The sequence below is a fragment of the Falco cherrug genome, chromosome 1 (genome assembly GCF_023634085.1).
Source record: "Falco cherrug isolate bFalChe1 chromosome 1, bFalChe1.pri, whole genome shotgun sequence".
NCBI classification, from domain to species: Eukaryota; Metazoa; Chordata; class Aves; order Falconiformes; family Falconidae; genus Falco; species Falco cherrug.
The window spans coordinates 97,936,691-97,961,584 of record NC_073697.1 but is presented as its reverse complement, the minus strand read 5'-3'; the positions used below and the strand labels follow the sequence as shown (position 1 = coordinate 97,961,584).

Genomic DNA, 24,894 nt, shown 5'->3' with positions numbered 1-24,894 from the left:
AGTGACAAGCAGCTCAAAAATGACACTTTTAATGGCAGTGCAGCCTTTGAGCGCTCACACAACTGCAGCATGACTAAGACTAGATGGTATGCAATGAAATACCTTTCACCACACTGAGCAGCTTTTCCAGGTGGTTATGTTCTTTGCCATTGTATATAACAGCTTCAACAGAGAAGATGAGCTTAGGCTGAATTTGGGAAAATCTGTCCAGTACACCCTAAGGACACAGAGAAAAGTTAGTTAAAGAATGGAATTAAATTGCTACAGTAGGAAAATGCACTGGATGCTAAAAGCAAATCTAAATTCAAGAAAGGAGTAGAGTCAAGAATTAGCAGGAGAATTGTTAAAAGACTGCCAGTTTGTCTTCCACTCTCCCAAGATCTTCAAAGTACAACAGGTTTGTAACAATTTATTTCATGACCCCCAAATATATCAACCAACAACAAAGATAAAACCACCACAGATCACAGGACATTGTTCACTGAAAGATCAAGTTCACAAAGCAGTTAAAATTTCACCGTGGAAGTCAGACTTACAAACTCACCTTAAGAGGATAAGCACCTGTGATGTGAGCAGGAGTTAAGCACTTAATTTACCTGAAGGTCCACAACACTCCTGTCTGCATCTGCAGGCAGGTGCTCTCTATGCCCTTGTGAACTGCCCCAGGGCTGCTTTGACAATGTCCCAGTAGTTTGGTAGTCTCACTGGGGGAAAAAAAAAAGCCACCAGTCTTCCAGAGGATGTGTTTATCACATGGCAAGGTGGCACTTCATAGGAACTGACCGCTTTGCTCTGCTACAATTAACAAAGGAAACCGTGCCACTGATTTCTACCAGAACAACTAGATATTGAAAACGTACGTACATACTACCAACAAGCCTACCACAGCTCCTTTAGAACCTCTAGGGAAGGACACGTTCAAATGCTGAATTTTCAGGTGTCCTCCAGCTTACACTGTACTCAGGAATTCACCACAGCTATTATCACATTTGAGAGAAAAAATCCTTCTGGTATTTTTTTTTTTTTTCCCTAGGTACACTGCATGCAGCAGCATGCCAGAAATAGATCTTTTTGTATTCAACAGCAAGAAGTAAATCCTTCTACTAAAAAGCTCTCAGCACACAGTCATGTTCATTCCTCTCTAGCTACATTACTTGAAACATTAAGAACAAGATTATTCTGTATTGTAAAATTGTCAGCTAACTGTTCAAGAACAGTATCCTAAATCATACTGAAAAAAAAACCCCTCAAGACTTCAGTTGTGTTTATTCTTCACAGCATTTTTTATTTCTCTCCATCTCCTGCTTTGTCCTCTGTTTTGCAGCCAAAGCGAGACAAATTATTACCAAATCAAAAGACCAATGCAAAAACATTACAGTCAACTAATCTCTACTAAACTCCTCCTTTCCCAGCTGGGCTGGTCAGGGTTACAAGAGAGGCTGCTGCAAAAGTACAGAGGTCCTGCCCCAACAACTTCTCCCTGTTGTCTTTTTAGGCAAGCTCACTGACCACCACAGGCGAGGTACAGGGATATGGCAAAATATGAACACGGACCTGTCTGCTAAGTATGTCACTTAACAGCTTTCCCTCCTGTCACCCCGAGATGCACTTCCTCTTCCTTGCTCACATCACAAGAAAACAGAGTGACAATGCATTGACACCTAACTTGAGCAATTAGTTCAAAACAAAAATCACCAGAATCTGTTTTGGTGGCAGAAGAGGGTTTCAAGAAGCCCTTAACACATTACCTAACACACTCAGACATGTAGGCTTAATGCATTAAAATTACTCTCTAAGGGAGTATGAAATCGAGTTTCCTGCTATTTTAGGTATGTTATCATACCTACTTCATACCATTTTCAAAGAACAGACCAAGCAGCCAAATCACACATAGCATGTGTGCGCTTATATATGTGTGCATATGTATGCACGTATACACATTCACGCTGAGCACAGAGCATACATACCCTGTATCCATGCTGTCTGATGTTTAAAAACAAAGACCAATGAGAGGACTAAGGGTATTCTAACAGAAGAATCAAATTTGAAGAGAAATGCGAATCAGAAGCTGGGATAACTACAATTCTCAGGGTTTTACCAATCCTGCTAACACACCCAGTTGGATTCATTAGCACTGGCAAGATCAAATCCCACAGGGCAGCCTGGTATGATACAAAGGCAATACAAACAGATGGAACAGGTAACTGCGACACTGGAACTTTAATCCAACCAGATGGCTCAGCAAGGAACTGCTTTCACGAAAATCATGAAAAGCTCAGGTAAAACAGATATGGCTCGTTCTAGTCTATGAGCCTCAAATCCGGTACTAAAGGTTGAGAAGGACCCCATGAAAGGAGCTGCCCTGGCTTTGCTAGGGCTCACCAAAGGTTTCTCACAGACCCAAGAGCACAGCCTCTTTTTAAACTTACATATCCAACTTCTTATGCACAGGCTGCAAAGAACCACTTTCCTATTAATATATGTAAACGGATAACAGGGACTAGAGAAATGAAGCAAAAGCTGCCAAGAGTGGCGTTCTGCGTGGGAGGGAGCTCACTGGTTCTCTGACAGCAGACTTCCTGAACGCTTGCACAGTCTTCAGAGGTATGGCATTCAGAGCCTGCAACGTGTAGGCAGTTCCGAACAGTGACGTTTTCTAAGCTTCACAAAATATATACACACAATTGGGTTTGAAATATTGAAAATGCTACACTATTTCCCAAAACACAAACAAAATCTTCATTTATGTTAACAGGACTAACGCAACTGCACAGAAGCAGGAATATATTTTCCTTAGGGTGGAAGCCAATATCCCCGAGAACCTCTGCTGATCTCCCTCAAGATTTTAGGGTTTGAATTCATACACCAACACATGCTGCCAAGCCAAAGGAGAATAAATGATATCAATGGCACTGCTGCTCCAAGGCTAAGTTTTTTAATGAAACTATCACAAAAACTAAGTAAGCTGGGCACTGAAAATAACAGCACATCAACGTGGACAGAAAACACACCAGTACTCTGTAATGCAAGCAAAATGAACAATCTTCCCCCAGATGAGAGATCAAATCACATTGCAAAGAAAATACTCCATACTGTCATTTTCTGAGCAAGCAGAAAATATTTGTAGAACAGATTGATCATTACGTGCTGTAATGACTTTTTTAATCATTTTTTTTTCCCAATGATACAACCTCGAGTGCGAGAAAGCGGAATGCTGCTGCCCTCTAGCGCTAATCCAGAGAGGACAGTTCCCTACATCTAACCAGCTACGGGGGTTAAACACTGAGACTGAGGGTACGCATTACCTAAAAAAAACCCCACCTTTGGTATTTTCTCTGTTCTGCAGTGCAAAAAAAGCATGATTTCAAGCACATTTTAGATAGAACACTCCATTTTAGAAGTGATTCGCACCTGTTGCTGCTTATGACGTGTGCTAAAGACTTTCCAAAGAAAGTAAAATACGTTCCCAAAGCCTCCAGTGAACACTGCAACATCTGTTTGGATATCATAATGATATCGCAAAAATTTTTACCGTATTTTACACGCAGCATTTATTCCTATGCTAAAAAGAATTGAGTTAGTGATATTAGCCTGAAATCCCTCGCCTTGTTGGCAAACAAAGCCTCCTCGAAGAGACCAGGTGGGATAGTGCTCAGTTTAACCACGCAGAAGGCAGAGGAAGGAACTACTTGGGCAAAGGAACTGGATCGTGGCTAAGCAGCCTGGGAAAAGATTTGGGAATGAAGGGCCAAGTCCCAGACAACTGTTGCATTGCTGCTCATTTGCACAATTAATAAAAGCTCACCAAGACCATGGATTCTGCCTGAAAATATCCCGCTGTGAGTCAGCTAAAAGATACTCGAATTACTACGCTGAAAGTCATTATTGACAACTGAAAGCACGAGTTTTCATTCAGTTTGTGGTAGCCAGAAAAAAAAAAAAAATATCTGGTGTACTTGGCTGTGCCAGGAGATGGCAGTAAGGCTAAAGCAAACAGGATCTATATCCCGCACTGTCACTTTCACGTCTGTCTCAAACAGGAGGAGAGCTTTTCTACACCACCTGATAATACAGCTACTCACGTTAATGCCAAAGTCCGGTGATGTTGAACTCCAGATAGCACCAATACTTGCAGCAGCGAGCATTGCTTCCACCGCATGAATGCTGTTTGGTAAGTAACCTATGGCAGAATTTGAACGGTTAGAGACTGAAGAAACTAAAAACCACAAAATCTTAACAGTAAACATAACTTATACAATCGCCACTTCAAACAGACCAAAAATGAAAAGTCCCAGACTGAAGGATCCTTTGAAATTTTCCACACAATCGTCACTTCCTCCTTCGAAGTCAAATCAGTTGCACAAGGAGTAAGACACAATCCCTTTTATAAAAACGAGTTGTATCCATTTCTCTATCTACAAGGTTACTCCCAATTTACAAAAGTTTCTGCTTAATTAGTGAGACTTTCAGGATAAGAGGGCAGCATGCTCCACAGAACAACTGGGAGAGAGAGAAAAAGTTTGTGGATTGAATAGGCTACATAGAGGCTAAGGATACAGCACCAAGCAGGGGAACAGAACAGGTCTGTAGAAACACCCCTTAGAAAAGGAACAAGTAGCTGGAAGCAAAGGTTATAAATACTCAGTTCAAAAGTGGGGATGCCACTTTACAAAGCTAAACATTGTCTGGTAGACACTACCAGAATCTTAAACACAAACAAGCAAAACCAGCGTCTCAGCTGATAAGGAAGTAATACAGTGTGACAAGCCCTGGAACATCATCACACCAATGGAGCTCTTCAGGCTTATCTCATCAACTTACAGGAAGATTTCAAGGTTTAAATTCAGTTTACCAAGGCACACGGAAGAACCAAACATCAAGAAAGTTACATTTTCAGTGGGCTCCATTTGACCAGCTCTCCAGAAGGTGCTGGGTGGCTGAGACTGACTCTCAACTGATCAGAATCCAACCCACAAATGAAAACATGCAGTCAAAATTCACCAACTACACTAAGGTAGATCAAAGATCTCTTAAGCAACCAAGAAGATGCCCAAGTCCTTAAAAAAGGCACATGACAGGCCTAATTACAGTACTTGGACACCTAATTAGAATTCAGTGTTTGAAAGCAAACTGAAATGGCAATAAAAATGCTTTCCAACCCACTAAAAAAGCAGCAAGCACTGACAGATCTTGGACTGCAGTGCAAGCTGCAGGTGCTCCACAACTATCTATCAGACAGCAAACGCTCACTAGTGCTAGGCACTTTTGAAAGATAGATTATTTAGGGATGTACGTTTCAGGACAGGAACTAAGGTCCCAGACCTTAATAGCTATTTCTGCTATGTTAACTTTATCAAGTAGGAGGGTACTAAGCTTGATTTTTGCCAGTGTGCCTACAGCTTGAAAAAAATCCATCCTTTTTCAACTTTGTAAAGAAGTAGACTTTAAAAAAAAAACCCTTGAACTGAGGTTTTTCTTCGCAATTCAAAAGTCAGTGAAATCTGTTTCTTAAACCAGCTTGACCACTTCAGTCAGTCTCTAAACTGCTGTGGTTTTGAGAGTAGCAACTCCGAAAGCAGCACTATGACTTAAGGCCAACAATTTCTGGAAAAAACACACAACTGAGTAAAAACTCATACCATGTTAAGATATAAATTACTCCCTAGAACTGCCTATAGTTTGTAGCGTTCTGTTCAGTGAAGCTCTCAAGTACCTAAAGTGCAGCAAAACCTCACAGCCATAAAAAGGCATTACTTATTTTGCTATTTTTCCTTTAGGGTCAAGGTTTATCATACAAGGTAAAGTATCCCAAAATTTTAGTGATTTTTCTTTTTAAAGAAGTCTTCCTCCACAAACAGTAATTTTAAATGTTAATTTTATTAACCAGAACAGATTAAAATATCATTTTGTGTGATGAAAGCAGTTCTTTTTTGATTGATGCCAAATATTTCCACTAAGGATTTCCTGGATAGGATTATCAGGGGCCCAGAGTGCAGTGAAAAATGAAAGATGACTCTTTATGGTTTGAAGTAGTTATTACCTTGCCATAGCTTACAAGCACCAGTTGTTTTCACCACTCCTACAAAAGCCTTCAAGGCAAGAATACAGGACTATTATTGTGAGCCAAACAATTAAACCATTACTTTGTCAGTCAGCTTTGAGGTGATGCTTCTGAGTTTTAGAGGATATCAGCCAAAACTTCCAGAAGGTACGAAACATGCAAGGCAACTTACCCTGCACTTCTGTATCTTCACTTGACCACTACAGGCAGGCAGCCTGCTTGCTCGCTGGGATTTTTGACATATTTGTCCTAATCCCCAACAGTAGGTATTATGAATAAAAAGGCGGTTCTACTTTGGAAAGAGAACCTCCAAACATAACAATGTAAGAACTCGTGTTGCTTTTCTCTCAACAGCTCCCAACTCTAAATGACACAAACTATTCCTCCTGTCAGCTTTTCAGACTAGGAGTGGATTCTCAGAAATAAAAACAATTTCTCCCTTTCTCACATCAGAGATTCTGCAAACCCGTTACACCAACTGTCATGTAGGTAAGAGTCCCTACCATTTGACTGTGTCCCTTGAGATATCAACTGACGCCTCAAAGCATTCAGTAGGCTGACACAGGTCGTAAGTGTCTAAAACTTGGTAAACAGGAACGTTGCTGGCAAAGAGGATCAAAAAACCAGCTTTTTTAGCTGCATTCACATCAGGGGTGACACAAGAGTCACCTATGTACTGAAGCTCAGTACTACAGAAGAGTAATGGTACAGCTAGTCTGAATACTCCTATGTTTGTTCATCCATTTAACTAGAGCCTCCATGTTCCTTGATATGGTATTTCAGCTAAGGATCAAAACTAGCATTTGTCAACACAGGCCAAGTCTACAGAAAGTACATCTCTCTCTCTCTCTCTCTCTGTATCTTAAGTTGGTAGGAAAGTATCTTAAGTTGGTAAGAAAGGTAGAAGCTACCTTCTGTTACTAGAAAGAGGAGGATCTTCATACCTTCTCTGGGTGAACTACAAAGCAATTGAATAGAGGGCTCAAAACACAGGAGGTGGGAACCCATACCAAGGGTCCTAGTAGCACTCCTCCCAACTCCTAAGCATGTATACAATTTCCATAAGGATGAAGAAATAAAAGCTTCACTGTGACATAAAGCTTGTGACAAATCTTTAAGCAGGACAAGTGGTATCTTAAAAACACTGTATGGATTTTTTGTATTATTTTAAGAGGCACTTAGAGCCTGATCTGCTCAGTACAGCATTTTCTGTCAGTCACTATTTACTTAATCTAGCATACACTAAGATTAAATGTAGACTTGTTCATTTACACTACAGTACTTTACCAACAGAGCACGTGAAAACTGTAGTACAAAATTTCTGGTATAATCATGCTGGAAGCTACATCAAAAGTCTCATTTCTCAGAGTGCTGAGAACACATTCCCTGGCATCATCTAATGCCTTCATGAAGTAGATTAAATGTGTACTCAGAGGCATCCGAACATTCATAGCCATCTGAATTAGAAGAAAAAAACCTAAACTTGGACCCTACATCAACAATTTAGCTCTGAGCCTTGAAAGAATGCATCAAGAGGAAGGAAATCAGGGAGCTGCTACTGAAGTATCTTCTCCATGGCTCATACTACTGATCTACAGCAGCACTGAAACAGAAGAAACAATTCAATGACCAGACTTCCAGTTTCTCTTTATGTTAATACAGCATTTCATACTCCTGTAGGCTTTTAAAGTGGTCATCCTATCTAATGTTAGTGTGGCCTGAGGCTATGAGTAACATGCTAATCTTCTTACAAAGCTAGCTTTAAAACCCACGTAAGCAACTAGGGCTAATACAGTTACTATAGATAAAATGCCAGCTTTAAACAATGTAATTCATTGATGTTTTGTCAAGGATTTTTTTGTGTGTGAACACACCGGGAAGATTAGTTTGTTTTTAACTGCTGACTTGTAATAGAACAAAGCCAGCTACAGGGATATAATAGAAGCAACCTATCCAGAGATGAAAAACACAGATACTCCCAGTTCTATTTTATTCGTACTGCAGTCATTGTTATCTGCCAAACAGACTGTCAGTGGGACACCAGGAGTACTTCACATGTGGATCTGCGTAGCTTGCATTAGGTATTGTATCTGTCTCTTCCAACTGTTCAGGCATCAGTGACAGTATTGCAAGACATAGAATCATGGAATCTTTTGGATTAGAAAAGACCTTTAAGATCATCAAGCCCAACTGTTAACCTAGGGCTGCCAAGTCCACCACTACACCATGCCTCGAAACACCACGTCTACATGTTTTTTGAATGCTTCCAGGGATGGTGACTCCACTGCCTCCCTGGGCAGCCTGTTCCAGTGCTTGACAACCCTTTCAGTGAAGACACTTTTCTGAAGATCCTACATCTTTAGAAGAAGAGGCATGTTTCACCACAGATCTGCTTCAGTTATGTTTACTATTACATGCTATCTCCTTGGTGATGGAAAGGGAAGACTAGGATGAAATCAAGCTGGAAGAGTGCTGACATTGCTGCTTCTCCACCCACATTCACCCACCTCCAACTTAAACACACTATTACTGTCATGATGCAACCATAAATTGTATTGAAAAAAATTAGGGGATACGTTAAATATAATGAAAAGTTAAAACAGTCTTGTCTCAGAGGCTGTAAAGCATGGAAGTGAAATTCACAAGAAGAAAACCATGTTAGTAGTCTTGTATACAATTCTAACAGCTCAAGATTTTAAGTGATTTTAAGAGAAAGTGGCTGCAAAGGGCATCAGAACCTGGCAGGCTGACTACACGTTAGGTAGCTATAACGAAATTAGTATTTTCCTTCTATTTAAAATTTGGAGAAATGCCCACAGCCTCAACCTCTGCAGCGTTACAGTTTAGCTCTTCCAAAGACAGTCAATATCCTCTGGCATAGGAGCAAAACATACGAAAGGAGTTGAGACCCAGTTTTAAACATGCCTATATCTAGAGAGCTGGATTGCTGTTAAAAACCCCATCAGATTTCTTTCACAGGGAAGCCTCCCTAGGCTGCAGCCCAAGGCAAAGCAATCTGTCAGTCAGGAGTCTAGGGCTGGGGGCACCAGGGGAAGGGATGGAGGCGGAACTGCACAACAGCCCAACTGACAGGAGCTTATACAGGTTCATCTGACTGAAGATTACAAGGAAAGAGTCTCTCACCAGCCAGGGTAAGAGGACAGAGTGGAAAAAAGTGGTATGGGAGAGAAATAGCACACAAAGACTCCAGGTAATTTAAAAAGCTCTACCTGAGCCCAAAAACTTGTCATGATTTTAGGAAAACAAAGAGGTTGCCTAGACTCATTATTCTTTTCTGTTATCAGAAGTACAGGGCTTTGTAAGGACCCCAAGTGCAATGCAAGCCTGCTCCCACAAATCAGCTGTAACTGCTCATAAAGATGGGCATTTCAGTAGCTTCAGCACAAGGGGCCCAGCAGGGACACTTGGTACCTACAGCAGCTGGTCAGACTGGTCTCTGCTGTGCAAGTGCCAAACAGGCAACTTGTGCTCAGGAAATGCACAGAAAGGCGAAGGGAAGAAACAGAGCTGCAGCTTACTCAAGTGATGGGAGCTCAACTCCAGAGAATCAAGGAGCTGGGATCTAAATAGTGTTTTCCATTGAATTTTCAATGGATTTGCTTCCTTTCTCATTTGCTTGTTTTGGGGGATGTTTTGTTTGTTTAAATAACAGTAACACCACCAGCTAGCTAGAGAGCGCAATTTGTGCCTCCTCTTGCAATCACTAAAAATCCTTCCAGGCTTCCCATTGGAGCCACCACACACACTTTCTCTCCCAAGAATGGGGCAAAGTGCACAGTTAAAATCCTACCCTTTCTGTGGAAGGAAGCCCTGACATTGATGATGAATTCTGAACAGAAACTTGGAACTGCTACCTTCTGCAAGCTTGTAAAAAACCTACACAAACAAGCAGTATCTAAAGCATACTATTTTATTCATACAATCTTGTTTGTTTAAAGTATCAGCTATGCTTTTTAATTTCAATAAGAGGTGAACAAGCTGCCAAAACAACAAAACTCAAGAGTCAGCCAGCCCCCAGTTGTGCTAAGCAAAATAGTAATTAACTAGAAGAAACTTATTAAAATTATAACAGTATTAGCAGCCTAATTATTAGCACCACTGACTACAGCTATTTCAATAGCACATTTTCTGCAGCTACAGAGCATGCTTCCCCTGCATGGTATACCTTACTAAGAACAGCTCACAAGATGAGCCCAAAATGAGAGCATCATGTTGTCTTTTCCCAAACATAGTACTTCTAACTGGTTTTAATTAGAAGAGTTCTAGCATCGATAACCAGGTTGCTAATGGGACTTTAATTTGCACTTCAATACACAAAACCACCTCACTGAGATAAAATTCTTTTAATTCAGAATGTATGTTCCTATTAAAAGTGACTGCACCTGATTGTACTTAACATTAGTATTATATCTGTCACCCTAGTGAGCAGTATTTTCTTTGCAGCGATTAAAAATCTGTCACTTAGCATCGGACACCAATATGTAGAGTCTAAGTGGACCTTAACCTGAGAATTAGGACAGGAGCAAAGAACAGCAGGTTTCTACTTGCAGGAACACACCAAAGCTACAGCTGTTGCTACTCATCAAGTTTACAGCTGCTGTCCTCCCCCACCATAGTGTGTTCACACACACACTTTCCATTCACATAAAATATGAAAACACATCCAGTAATCACTCTTCTGAACTGCCCATCAGTCTTCCACATTTCATCATATCGTGGGATCTGAAACCAGTACAGAGCACCCTTTTTGCCGCTTAACACATGAGATTTGATCCTTCAGTTTAGCATAACTTGCAATACATGTGGAAGAACTGTTTTCAGCTCCATTATGACTTTTACTCATAACAATAAGGAACAGCATATTAAATCCCCACAAGCAGTCTAAAAAGAGCATTTGAATTTTTGTACATATCAGGAAAAATTTCACTGTGAAAGTCAAAAAAAAAAGCATTTGCTGTGCTTCACAATGACAACACATTTACAGAAAGCATTAATAGGCATCAAGAAAAAACTGACCAGGACTTTGATTGGTTTCATGATGTCCAAGTTTCCAGTTCTATGCATAACTACATACTGTTTTGGCAATGTCTTTGGGACAACTTTTTAAAACACATACAACTCACTTAGTATTTTATGTATGCATCAGAGGACAGGTATTACGAAACACTACACTTAAGTTCTAAATATTCAAACTTTGTAGAGAGTGAGTTTTTCCTATTCATTACTTTGGTTTCAGGCAGAGGCTGTTGCTCCTCAACAGGTGTCAGGTATGAACATGACTGTGTTAAGACTGAAAACAGACAGAATTAGAGCATCCTAGTCTTCATTCTGACAGACCTTCCTGATTTTGCTGGATGGTTCATACCCAATTAAGGATATAGCTCTAATTCTATGTAAAAAACCAAGCCACCAGCTGTGATAATTAAATCTTCAATTACCAGTTCCATAGAATGCTCATACCATATACACGAAGTATGAGCTCTCAAGTATATTTTAACATTCAAAAGTCACATTTGTGGGTTTAAAAAATAGCAATGTATACCCTTCTGGTTTTGAAGACACAGCTTTGAGTTCTGGTTTGTAATGTGCAGAACATAAATCAAGTAGTTTCACCACTTTGGGTTTGCATCATAGAAGAATTTACACTTACTCTGGATAATGGCCAAGTATTGCTCAAAGAACATGCAATTCCAGTAGTAAGATGAATATGCACATCAGCAGAAATACCAGGTAGGAGTCAAGGAGCTTCAAGGTACTGCAGTTTTGACTTGCACTGCGCTGACAAAACTAAAGAGCCCATGTTACATAGCACATGAAGGACAGATGAAGCTGCTCAGCTGGGAGATCAAAATCAGCAGTTTAGAAATAAATGGACTGAGGCCAGCCCGAGTAACTCCGTTCTGTGTCTGGGCTGTATACTCTACAAGCTGTTCACAGGACAAAAGTGTCATTTACATAGAAAAATCCACATGACATTCTTATGACAGGAAATACTACTCCATAAGATTGTGAGGTGCTGAAAAGATCACAGGGTTCTAACTACTAATCTCTGCACTGATGCGACTTGAAAAGTCACTGCTCACTACCACCATTCTGGAAAACACTACTCCCCAAGCACTGGTGGCAGAAGGTAGTATAAGTTCATTCCTCAAGAAGTTCAACTCAGTGCACCATTTTACCTGGGGCTGTAGGGCCAGTAACTGCCAGCTGGCACCACAACCACCGACCTGGGACCGTAATTCCCAAGACTGCCCCCAAGTGAATTTGCCAGACCTTGTGAGTCAAGGCTCCGCTAGATGCACAGGCTCCATCACTTTGGCTTCCACGGCATGCTTATGAAGCAGACCTTAGTGAAGCTATGAATGAGGTTATTTTCCTTCCCCCTCCAGTGCTACAGAACTTGCAGGCTAATCCTGGATCCTTCCCTCTAGAAGTGTATTTCATACAAATTTAAATATAGCAGCCTAAGAGCTTTTTCTTCAGAATGCCTCTGTGAAATAGCATTTCATATTCATGTTTCTATAACCCTGACTACTCACTTGCATACTTGAGGAAAGTTTCATCTTCTGTTCTTTTTTAAAAAAAAAAAAGTTACTCACCCACAACTCTATCTCCTACTTTCACCCCCATCTTCCTCATGGCTGCAGCATACAGTGCTACAGCTTGTCTCAGTTCTTCAAAAGTAACTTTCAAGATTTCTTCTTTGCCTTCCTCTGAGGAAAGAGGATTAAAACAACCAGTCAGAAATTATGCACTGCGGCATAAATAGAGTCTAGTACAAACAACTGATTCTGGAAGAAAAAGAATACAAAGCAATTTTAGGAAAAGAGTTTCCACTAATAATTATACTTTTTGCTTTTCAAGTTCCTCTTGCACTGTACCAAGCTTTTCTTTTTAATGGGAATCAAGGATTAATCAGTAGTATTCATTCAGTAGATATGAAGACATTTTTAAAGACAGGAATGTACAGCTGCCAAAAAGCAAACTATTCACTGCAGAAAGATATATTCTCAAAGTGCATTTATCATAAACAGATGGCACTCACAAAGGCTACTTTCTAACATGGAAACAACCACCCCATTTTCCCTTTTTTCACTCAGTTGTCTCATCAGGTCTAGGAAGCAGCATTAAGGTGCCAACTTTCAGTTTCATTAGAGCAAGTCACTGTTGATTTCAAAATCATGCACATAGAGTTACTAAGGTCTGACTTTCAATATATGCTTTTTAAACATCCGCATTTGCCCACATACCACAAAGCAAATACACTAAACTGGACTCCATTTATCTCTGGAAAAGATCTGCAGGGTGTTTCCATTTTTGTACTGAATGTCAGATGTCACATAAGCTGTTACTAAATCACTTGTGAAACAAAAGGAACAAATCTAAATGTTATGAATGGCAGTCTGTCATCTTAAAGGTCCCTTCCTGTACTTCCTCAGTGAGAGTCCTGCAAACCAGGTGGCCTGTTTCCTGTATCCAGCACTTACTAAAACACATGTGCCAAGGCTGTCAACAAAAGCATACTGCATGGCCTGGGTACATCAGGTCCTTGCAGTCCAGCTACCATCAGTCTGATTTCCTTAAGCTGGGAACCGTATTTTTTTTCCTCTTTTGCCTTCTTAAACTTCCATCCCAGTAAGCCTGGACTTACACAGAACAAGAGAGCAGGTTGTGATGGGAAACACAAAAGTCAGTTAACATGTAGTTCATAAGCCAAACAGGGACTGCTGACAGCTTCCATGTTCCCATAGAACCACAAGAAACAGGACTCTGATCTTGCTCCATTATTAAAGCCTCCAGGAGAAGGGAGTCACAAATAAGAGATTCAGAGTGGGAGCCAGTGACAAGTGAAATTGTTCAGGCAAGTTACATTTACATTCCTGTGCTCTGTTACACACACATTGCTCCCACAGCATCCCCCCTAATGAACACACGAACCCAACAGGTTCCCAAAACACCACTCTGACCTAGCAGCAATGGGTGAACAAAAAATACTCAGACTTAAGAGATCTTAAGAAGATTAAATACAGTAGAAGGTCACGAAAAGAAATGCAGGTGGAAGTCTGTTCACCACAGAAGTAAATGTATTCACTCCAGCACTGATACAGTATTCAACTGGAAAATAATTTTGCTCCTTTTGGTATTACCACCTGTGACTGGGACACAAAACTGAGTCTGTGGTACACCCTTACTTCCTAACAAGAAACAAGATCTACAGGGACAAAGCAATCACATGTCAAACCAAATAATTCACTCAGTTGATAATAATTCCTTCAATAATTTGAACTGAAAGTGTTTAACTCCACTTTCTCAAGTTGCATGTTTGGCTTTTAACATCAACAAATCAATTGCATAAATTCTATACACATTTAGAGCTAGCTTATAATTAGTGTTTGGCTTCCAGCTGTCGCACAGATGTACTACACTGATTTTTTTCTCCATCAAATAATGCATAAGCAGCTTTTCTAATGATATCAAAATTTGAAAGCAATGAGTCCATCACTTCGAAGCCAGCTTTCTGTCACCAGCCTCATTTCCGCCAGGCTTCACCAGATCCATTCTTACTACACCAGAACTGGGTCACAGATTTTCCCATTCTCTCTGAACTGGTAGGTGATGATTTTACATTTATATACACATACATAGGATCAGAGAGGTTTCTTCCAATACCTCTATACAGTAAAATGCAAGTGATAAGTATTTCTTCTCCAGCAGTAAGCTTACAGAAGACTGTTCTGTTGTCTCATATTGTTTCTGAACAGCTATCTGAACAGCACTAACACATGTAATTCAAAACCTGATCCCTATGCATCAGAAATCAGAATCCAAGACTTCTAACGCCTACACAATCAATCCATAGTTCTGCGTAATTTTCTCTCCTCATGAGCTGCAGGAGTTCGTTGTTTATTGTTGAGCTATTAAGAAGCATCACTGCTTGGTCTTACGATAAGGATTAGGTCCAGCAGAAGGGAAGCTCAGAATACAACTCCCTAGGGAAGCACTCACTCACCCGCATAGAAGCTAATCCCATCAAACAGAGATTAGAATCGTGTTTAAGTTACCAAAGTCAGCAAACACAGGGAAGGGACACTGTCTTAGTATCACCACCCTCAGCACGGAGTACGTCCAGATTTTACCAGACTTAAATCTTCTCCAGCACAGCAAAAAAAAATAAGACTGAGCTGCAGTGTTCCAGAAAAGCAAAATTCCGAGTCTCCCATTCATATAACTTTCCTTGCTGTTGACAACACGGTAAGAAGAGTTAATTCCTACCTACGCCCCATGTAGTCCTGAGCATTCGCAAGAAAAAAAGGCATAGTAAGAGAGTGGGAAAGGCAATATCAAGTAACAGTGCCAAAAGGCTTGCTGAAGGCAGGCATTAGGCAGGTGTTTATAACAAGTGTGAAGTAATAGCTCAAATAGAGTGATGCTGAACGCAGCATGATCTCCACTACCTAAACGAATTCAAGCACATTCTAAGACAACTTTAATTTGCCATAAACCTGCAGAACTATCTATAGTCCCAGAGCATGTTTTGCTGGGTTTTTGCAGAGCTGTACTGTAGATTCTGCAGAGTTCCTGACTTCATTTTCCTCTTTTCCTCCTCACCCAAGCCAGTTTATTTCCAGGACTCATAAAAAGGAGAGCTGTTTTAAGGCCTAGTCCAGTGAACTACAACTATAAGCCATTAATTTTTTCTTACTTGCTGCATACAGTGCAATCTTGTCATTGTCCTTGTGCTTCAGAAGATTTTCTGCATAGTTCAGACGGCTGCCTTTAAACCATTCCGGGACATCTGCAATACTTTTGGATGTATCAACCACCTGAAAATAAAATAACGTATTAGCGGAAAACTGCAATGTAATTTCTTTTTCAGAGCATTGTACAGAAATCAGCTCATTAATTCCAAGCTCTTCATACACTCCACCAGGCAAGAATCATTTTTCCCAGCTTACAGATGGCAAACAGACACTACAGGCTTGGAAGGATTAGTTACTCGTCAACTGTCACAAGCAAAGACATCATTACAATAAAACTAGAAACAGTTCCTTGCTGACAGTCCTACCTTTGGACCAGCCTTAAATACACAGAGGGAAGCAAACCACTATGACTACATCCAGACCACAAGACACACACAAACCACAGTGCACACCAGGGCTTTGCCTCTGGAAACATCCCAACCAGGGACTGAGCTACAGTGTGTTGCAGCTCCCTAGCAGGCCACACCACCCAGCCTCCCCCTTACGAAAACCAAACCTGGGAAGGTGCGAGTACCCATTCCTCCCCAGCATGAGTCACAAGGTACAGAGTCCAACAGCAGGAACTCAGACAAGGGTAATTCAAATTAACCCTAGACCAAGTAAGGGAAATGTATAGTCAAACACAGAATAAAAAGCTTGAACTTTTTAGTTAATTTTCTGATTTTTTTTTAATTTATTTTTTTTTAGGATTCAGTTGTCGTAAACATTTAAGTACTCCACAGCTTCGTCCAGAGTGCAGAAGAAGGACCGCAACTAACCTCCACACCCAAGAAATACTGTACCACAAACTGACTGCACGCATTTCTACCAGCCTTCACTTGCCATTTTCTAAAAAGATGGTTCAACCTAATAAGCCCACATTAAGGAATTCCCCACTTATGTCTTAGCCCTAAGACACACAAAGAATTGAAACACGTTAATGAAAAGTCGCAAAAGCCATGTTCAGCTGAAACAGCCTCCCCCATCCTGAACTAATCAAGCCTCAAAATATTAAATGACCCCTTGTTAAGTCACAGTTAAGACTATACCTTTCAAAACAGTGATAGGTAAAGAGCCCCTTAGCATTAGCCACAAAGTTAGGTAAATTCTTTCCAAAATGCCCCACTGTTTAGAGATTCAACTGCCCAGCAGCACATGAATTTTCTTATCTTAAAATTGACTAGTCTACAGTTGTATTTTTGAAAGCTTCCGTTTATACCCTCAGGTTCTCTCATGGACTGCACATGCATCGCCAGAAACAGCATTCTTTTGGACCAAGTAAACAGCTCTTCTGAAAGCCAGGCAGAACTCAAAATGCTTCCCATTCCAGAAAACCTAATATTGTTGTGCTTTCAGACACGCAGTGTGTTTATTACCATCGGCAATCCTGAATTTGTAGAAGAGAACTTAAAGCTCACGTGAGGTACTCTACTACTTTCACTTGAAGTGAATTTTCTAAAAATGGGAACTCAAGCAGATTTCTCTGCTTGTAACGATTGCCTAGAACTGACTTATAACATTTATAGTTTATCAACTCTGGCTACAGAAATATTGTTTTATACCAGCATGTATTACTGCAGTAATTAGAGGCCACTCTTGAAAAGTGACTCATTCCCAACTTCCTCAGCTTGAAGAAAAGCAAGCAGAATGTTTCCAACATTTTCCAGGACAAGTTCTAATACAATTCTATTTTTGCCTGAAGAGGAACACCACCCCTTCAAAGAGCTCCGCTAGCATAAGGTGCTGGACTCCTATACTTGATGCTCCATCATTTTCTACTCCATTAACACCCATGACTCCTCGTTAAGCCCAATCCCTTTGGTAGTGGTACTCTGTTACACAAACAACCTGATCTCTCCCTTAGAGGCAAGGTCTCAGCAAGCAACAGAAACTGAAGGTCTTCTCATTTTTACTGGAAGACCTCAGTTCTAGCAGGCTTGTAAAAATGCAGAGCTTTGCAACAAATCTTTCACTTCATACAGTCCCAAACGCTCAGCAAGTACAGGGAAAGAGTGCAGTCTACAGTGCTGCTGACTGCACTCCTCCTTTAATGAGTAAGGCTGTACTCCCACCCACAGCAGCACTGAAGCACACAAGGCCCATCTGTGTGGTTAGGTGAACATGCCAACTATCAGCTGTACTCCCACACCACCAGCTCCTGTTCTACAATTGCTTTTCATAGCAGCTCATCAGTGACTACTTCCCAAACCTCAGCAGCTACAAAAAAGCATCATATTAGCAATATCGCCTGTCCACACCTCTACTGCATTTTCCCTCACTGAAGTGGTTTGCTAGCTGCGCTAGAACCATGCATTGTCATGCCCCAGCGACTGTGCTTACCCTAAGCAGAGACTATACCTTCGAGAATGAATCTCACCCTTACCACGAGACAGATAATCCTTGCCTTACGGTGGTACATATGAGGTTCTGTATCACCTGAAGAGCAAGAGCAGCAAAACAGCATGCCTCATGAAAAGCTAGAGAGCAGACAATACCAGAAAACACTCCCTCCACAGGAATAACAGCTTCTCGTAGCAGAAAGTTGAAAGTTTTAAGGCATTTCATATGAACAGCTACTTGACGTAACACCACCAATGCTGCCGTGCCAATCTAGCTTTCTATACTGCAAGTACTTGCAGTACTTCTTTTAAAAGAAGTGACATGGATGTCAAATGCTGCAGAGTGACATGAGCATGTCTACAAACACTTAAAAACTTTACTAAGTTTAAATAAAACACTGGCTTCTTGTATTTTATACATATACAAGGTTTTATTGGCTTTCTTGGAATGACCTGTGGGAGTATAAACTGTTTACCTGGCTGGGGACAAAGGAGTCATCTCCAGTTCATGAAAAAAACTATCTTCCCCAAAGCATAATGCTTACTTCCAACAAGCAGCAAGGATCAAGTCATACGACACTTCAAATCAAACCTTCTCAGCTCTTTAGCTACCACAGAACAGCTCAGTTACTGTGACCAGCCTTTCCTCCTGACATACAACAGAAAAGGACCCATGGTAAGGACCAACAGCAAGTCAGCTTTGATGCTCAAAGCTGGAGCCAAGCCTTGAAGCTGACACTAGGGGGAAGCTAGAGGCAAACAGCAATAGCCATTAAAAGTGAGTCAAGGATCTCCTGCAGTACTTGTCTGTCAGCTGACTGCTGCTCCCGTTTTAAGATCTACAATGGTCTCGCCATGATGTGAGAACAGGCACGCAGGGGCCCAGAAGCTCACAAGTAGTCTGGTTAAAGCCTTCCTAAACATCCTCGTCTTCTTGCTCCTTATCCTCAGGAAACCTGCGTTTTTAAGCCACCGCTGCCTGCTTCAGCCTCCCTTCCAGTTCAGCCGCCACTGGCGGTGTCTGGAGGGCCAGACTTCCAGGAGCACCGGCCCTGCAAAGCAAGAGAAAAGTGTTACTGTCCAGCTTGCTCAGTACAGATACGCAGGTGCAAAACAGCTCCTCTGAACTACTTGCTCAGGACAATTTGCATTCATGTGGAAATTTAGAAAGATGGCCTTGCTAGCAGCACAGAGTATGTCAAGAAAATACAGGATGCAAATACAACCCGGTCAGATTTTGAACTACCATCTAGAGAAGATAAAAGATCAATGTTTAGTCTTCAGACTACATACTTCAAAAGGCAGGCTAATTCTTACATTCTTGCTCAATTCACCTTTCTAAAGGGTGGGTCACATCACAACACCCGAGCACAGTTTCACAGCAGGAGGAACCACTTTATCATATCACACAGCACAGAAATCTCTAAGACAGGAAGAGGCAAAAGAAACTTACCAGTTCCCTCTGCAAAACTGCCAGTACTCCGAGTGTGCTTGGAACAGATGGCCTCCAGGGATTAAGACAGAAGTCCAGTCCTCTCTTTACTAAATCCAAGGAAGGCTCCCCTGTGTCGAGCTCTTAAAGTAATTAGCCAATCATCTTCCTCAGATGGAAAACCACAGGGTGATGCCGATACCCTACAACAGGGCTGTACCAAGGGCTCCAGCTTTGCCCTCCATGCGCAAGAGCTTCAAGGTCACCTTTACCTCAAGGCAACACCGCAGCATGGTCTGGTATTCCACCTGTGACTGCAGTCAACCACTACCGTTCCCTCAGAGACATTTCAAGCCTACATCTGGTTGCAGAGACTTCCACAACCAGTTCTACAAAACCAGAGTGCAAGAGGTGTGCTTATCAGATAAGCTGACTCAGGGAACATAAACATGAACTTGACTGCATGCCAGCATTTACAAAATCAAGATGATATTCTGCCAGCATGATCTAAGAGCAGAAAGCAGTATATTGGTAGACTCCCCACAAGCAGCCAGGACTTGCAAGGTATACGAGAGCACAATAACCACAAGGACACTACAGCAGAACTGTTTAGGACAACAGAACTTCGCGATTTCACTGTCCTAATGTGTACCAGCAACAGAACACCACCACCCACCACACAAGGAAATTCAGGACTGTACACTCGACAGATTCCTCACATCACTTGCAAAGGTTCCAGGAACAGGTCAAAAGACTGATTGTAAAACTGGTTTATTCCCATCTTGCGTTGCACTTGACCAAGAGAAACACTTACCTCATCATACAGGCGAGAACATACAATGTTACTGTACTTCCAGAATTCTGCCCAGAAGTCTGAGAAGGATTCCACTGACCACTGGTATAAGTCATTGTAGTTGGCTAGAAGTAATAGATACCCGTTAGCATTATGTAGAGAATTATAGGAATGTAAACAAACTATAATTACAGAGATCCTGGATAAAGAAAATTTGTGGCTAAAACAACTAGTAAGGTCAAACTGATCACATAGAGTAGGTCAGAACAGATCCCTTCTGTACAGGGCAAGTGACTATAGCATCAACAGAAACGGTCTACCTGAACACACGGCAACATTTCACCCGTTACAAGCCATTCACCACCACAGAGACAGAGACCTCTTCCAGTAACTCTGTGCAACATCTACCCACTCCCTCAGTGAAACCAAAGATGAGATACTTCAGAGACTCTGTCCCGCTCACTGGTATTTCCGCTCCCCATCGTATCATCAACCAAATGATTTAATACAGCAGAAGATAAACAAGTCTTCCTGACAAGAACCCTTATGGCTCCAGTCTGGGACCAAAGACCTCCAAGAGCATGGCAACACGGAGATTAGATGCACTTGTCATCTAACTGTAGCATCAACAGCACTGTTACAAAGGAAGCATGCATTATTCCTTAACGAATAAGGGGTCTGACAGACTGCAGCTTACCTTCTCATGCTAAACCAGCATGAATGAAGCTAAAAAGAGATGTTTACTAGCTAGATAGTAAAACCGTGACCCGACATTAAAAACATGGAAGCAAGCAGTTTAAATCTTGCATGACTGTGATACCAATCAAGTAACCCGAGGAATGCATATCAAAACTCCACAATTCAAACCAAATACTGAAATTCAGCGTGTAGAACAGTCTTGGGTATGAATAACTGAAGCTGATTCCTCATCACCAGCTTGAAAGTGACACTCCCAAGTCATGGCCACACTGTCTGAAGCTGTGCCAACAGCCAAATTGAATACAAGTCTGCCATAAGTGACAGTACTAACAGTTTCCTGCTCTGCCAACTGTGCTTCCTATTTAATGCTTCCAGCTAAACCACCTGAAGTCATTTTCTCGAATTCTCTTTGGTTTGTCATTCTGTTATCCAGCTCTGCTTCAGAAATCATCTTTGCATCCTCCTCCTACAAGGAGGACATCTTCCAGCTTTATAAGAGGAAAAAAAAAAACCCATTCCAAGCCATCTCTACACTTACACTCGATCACTACAGCTGTTTCCCCACCCAGTCTGCCCCTTCCACATCTTATTCCACTCAGTCTTTTCCATCGATATCAGATTGCTCCCTAGGTATTACTGCCACAGACACAAAGACCCTTCTCCGTAACTCAGCTTCTGCCTACATATTGCCTCAGCCTCCTACAGCCTTTTTTTATTTTTACACTCCACCCCAGTTACTCTTCACCACTCTATACAACGCACATCAGCTGGCGTGGGGCTAAGACTTTACCAGAGGAAAGTTCAAATTTCCATCTCCTCCTTCAAAGAAGAAAAAAAAAATAATAATAATCAGTTGTACCAGTTGCTCCAAGTAATCTGATAAATGCAAAAAGCTACAAGTCACCACTAACTTGATTTCTTATAACATGAACAGTCCGTTCTGTCTTGTCTACACGGTTTGACCCCAAAATGAGCTTTAGCATGCAAGTCCTTCAGGGCATAGTCCTCTTAGCCAGCAGTCAAACACTGCATCTTGTCACTATGTTTTCAGGGTTGGACAGAGCCATGCTGTTCAAAGGGTTACATTGCCCTCAGCTCTCCTCGGCGAGTCCACATCTTAACGTTACATAAAGAATCCATTCTTCATTGTTGCATAGCACACAGACCAATGAACGCCGCTTCAAATCTAATGGAACTTGACAAAAGTTTCTATATACGCCCAGGAATCCACTTTTGAATGGAGACAGCCACTTCAAAATGGACTGAAAAGAATTCTAGTTGCTACATCCGTAAACATGGGAAGCCCATCTGAAACTGTATTTGGTCTTGATCATACAAGTACCAGTTACATGGCTTTTCTACTCAGGAGTTAGCTAAAAACCTGTAGTAGCTTACTTCCTATGTAGCAGGAGTTCTGACACGATAATGGGAAATCCCCCACCAGTCAGAGTAATGACCTGGCTTGCCGACACAGTAAGTTCCCAAGCGAGGTACGCAATTGTCTTCCAGACAGGAACCGCTAGAAGCACTAGCTACTTTGCTACTACTCCAGAATATGTCTGCTTATGCCACAGACACATTTATACTGCACTGACAAGCTTGTCAGGCCACTTGCCAAAACCACTCCCTCCAGTCCCCATCAGACAAGCCATTACAGGAAAGCTACACAAGTCAACCCCGTCCCCAGACACTCTGGGAAACCAGACGGCATAAACCAAGCTGGTTTATGTGACCCCCACATGCACTGGCATCCACCTGGCTCATGATGTGAATGAACCCACACAGCCAGCACCGCTGGCTCCTGATAACCCCAGAGACACCACCACAGTCACTGGAAAACCATGGCAATCTGGGTTGAAAGCCACCTCTGGAGGTCCAAGCCCCTACTCAAAGGGGTACTACACTCAAAACTGACAGGTTGTTTCCAGCTGCAAGGACTGCACACCTATTCACAGCCATACAGGCATTTCTGAATGAGCATGAAGCAGAGCTTTAAGTTCTAGAGCTTAGGCAGATGCACAGCAAAAGAACCAAAACTTCCACCCCTGAACCAGCTTACACATCACCTTTCCCTTCCCAGCGTGTTTAAATATTACAAAAACATACTCATCACAAAGAAAGACGAGCATGGCCTTAATTCAGATCTCACATATGTATACCATTAAAGCACTATACTAAGGCTCACAGGAGCCTCACAGCCACGGTGGCAGAGATCCCTCCTTCCCACATCCCCTTACACCACCAAGTCACCACAGCATCGCTCCAGGCCCAAGGAAAACCCTGCACGCAGGGCCTGGCCCACACAGGAGCAGCCGGGAGCACAGAGCTGGTACCAGCACGGCCGCCGCCTGGGCTGCCACCCGGCAGCCGCAGCAAAGGCTGTTTGCATGCCCCATCAGCCTGGATCTTCACGCTACACGAGATGCTGCACCGGAGACCTCTACCCCAGGCACAAGCCGAGCATCCCTCTCGCAGCCTGGGACACCTCACCCCCCACCCCCGCCCCAGGTGGGGTGTGCAGGCGCCTTGCCCCCCACCCGGCTATCCGGGACAGGCAGACTGCCCGCAGCCACCGCGGTAAGGCCAGCCCCGGGGAAGCAGAGCCCCGCACGACTTCCCCCCCTCCTCCCCCTTCCCCCAGTCAGAGCACGGCCCCCAGGGCCCCCCCGCCCGGCGCTCACCCAGGCGGAGCCCGCAGCTGCTGGCCACGGCGGCGCGGAACCGGTCCATGTGGGTGTTGCGCTTCGTGTCAGGCTCCCACATCACCTGCGACTCCATGATCTCGGGCTCCCGGGACATGGTGGCTGTCAGGCGAGCAAGCACAGCGAGCTACCGCCAGTACCGCGGGAAACCCACCCCACACCGCCCCGCCCCAGCCCTGACTACGCTCGCCCTCCTCCGGCCGCACGCTTTAAGGGCGGCCGGTCCCTCCCCGGTCGCCGCACCCCGTAACCTTCCGCCGGAGGAGAAAAGAGTGCGGGGCGTTGCGCACCGCCCCGCCCGCCGGGACAGGGCGAGTCACCCCCTCGGTCGTGCGGGGTGAACGGGGGGCAGGCGCCGGCCCCCGTCCGGCTCAGCAGCGGCTGCGGCGAGGCCCCTCACGGCGGCAGCGCCCGGCCTCCCCCCGGCGAGCGGTACCTCCCCTCCGGCGGCAGCGGCCCCCGCGCTCCTCCCGACTGGGGGCCGCCTCGTATCCCCCCGGCCCCCGCCCTGAGGGCAGCCCCCGCCGCGGGGAGCGACGGAAACACCGGACTAACGCGCAGAGCCCCGCCGCCCCTGAGGGCCACCACACGCGGTGCGGGCAGCGGGGTGGGGGGGGGGGGGACACACCATCGCTTCGTTCTTTCCACATCTGCAAAACTGCTGCTGCTTTGGCATTTCCACCCCCCCACCCCCAGGTCTGAAGCAGTCTCCGCTGACAGATGTCTTGGACCCACAATGAGGCAAGAGCTGCCTTTCTCCACAGCCTCACTATCCCAGTTACGCTTTTGTAACGCGCTCTGCCTACAGAGCTCGCACCTCAGATTAAAATCGATTGCTTCTCTTCTTTCAAAATGCGAGGTCTGGCTCTTGCTGGCAATTGCAATGTCACAACAGCCGATTTTCACCAAGAAGCGGTGGTAACAAAGTGCTCCATAGCAACGCTCAAGTCACGGTGCATACGTACTGCTTCTGTAAATGTTACTTTCAAGGTCGTGATTTCCCTTCTAATTCAGGGAAGCCTAGAAAAACACAAATTAGATGGTAAATTAGGCATACAGTGTAAATATGAAAGTAAAAGACATGTCGTAGTAGTAGTAGTACACTTC

At 43.1% G+C, this 24,894-nt stretch overlaps 1 protein-coding gene across 3 annotated transcripts in view; it reads right to left on the bottom strand.

Moving 5' to 3' along the window:
- Nucleotides 1-24,009, bottom strand: part of LOC129734771 (acetoacetyl-CoA synthetase-like) — a 30,942-nt gene extending 6,933 nt beyond the window's left edge. Inside the window, exons 1-6 of one of the 3 annotated variants that reach the window (XM_055699820.1) lie at nt 23,767-24,009; nt 20,408-20,511; nt 15,786-15,906; nt 12,682-12,795; nt 4,083-4,180; nt 103-217 (exon numbers count right to left, since the gene is read on the bottom strand). In XM_055699820.1, coding sequence (XP_055555795.1) covers nt 103-217; nt 4,083-4,180; nt 12,682-12,795; nt 15,786-15,906; nt 20,408-20,511; nt 23,767-23,884 — 670 coding nt within the window. In that variant the 5' untranslated portion in view covers nt 23,885-24,009. The other 2 variants (XM_055699835.1, XM_055699829.1) reach the window with 2 other exon arrangements.
- Between the last annotated feature and the right edge of the window lie 885 nt (nt 24,010-24,894).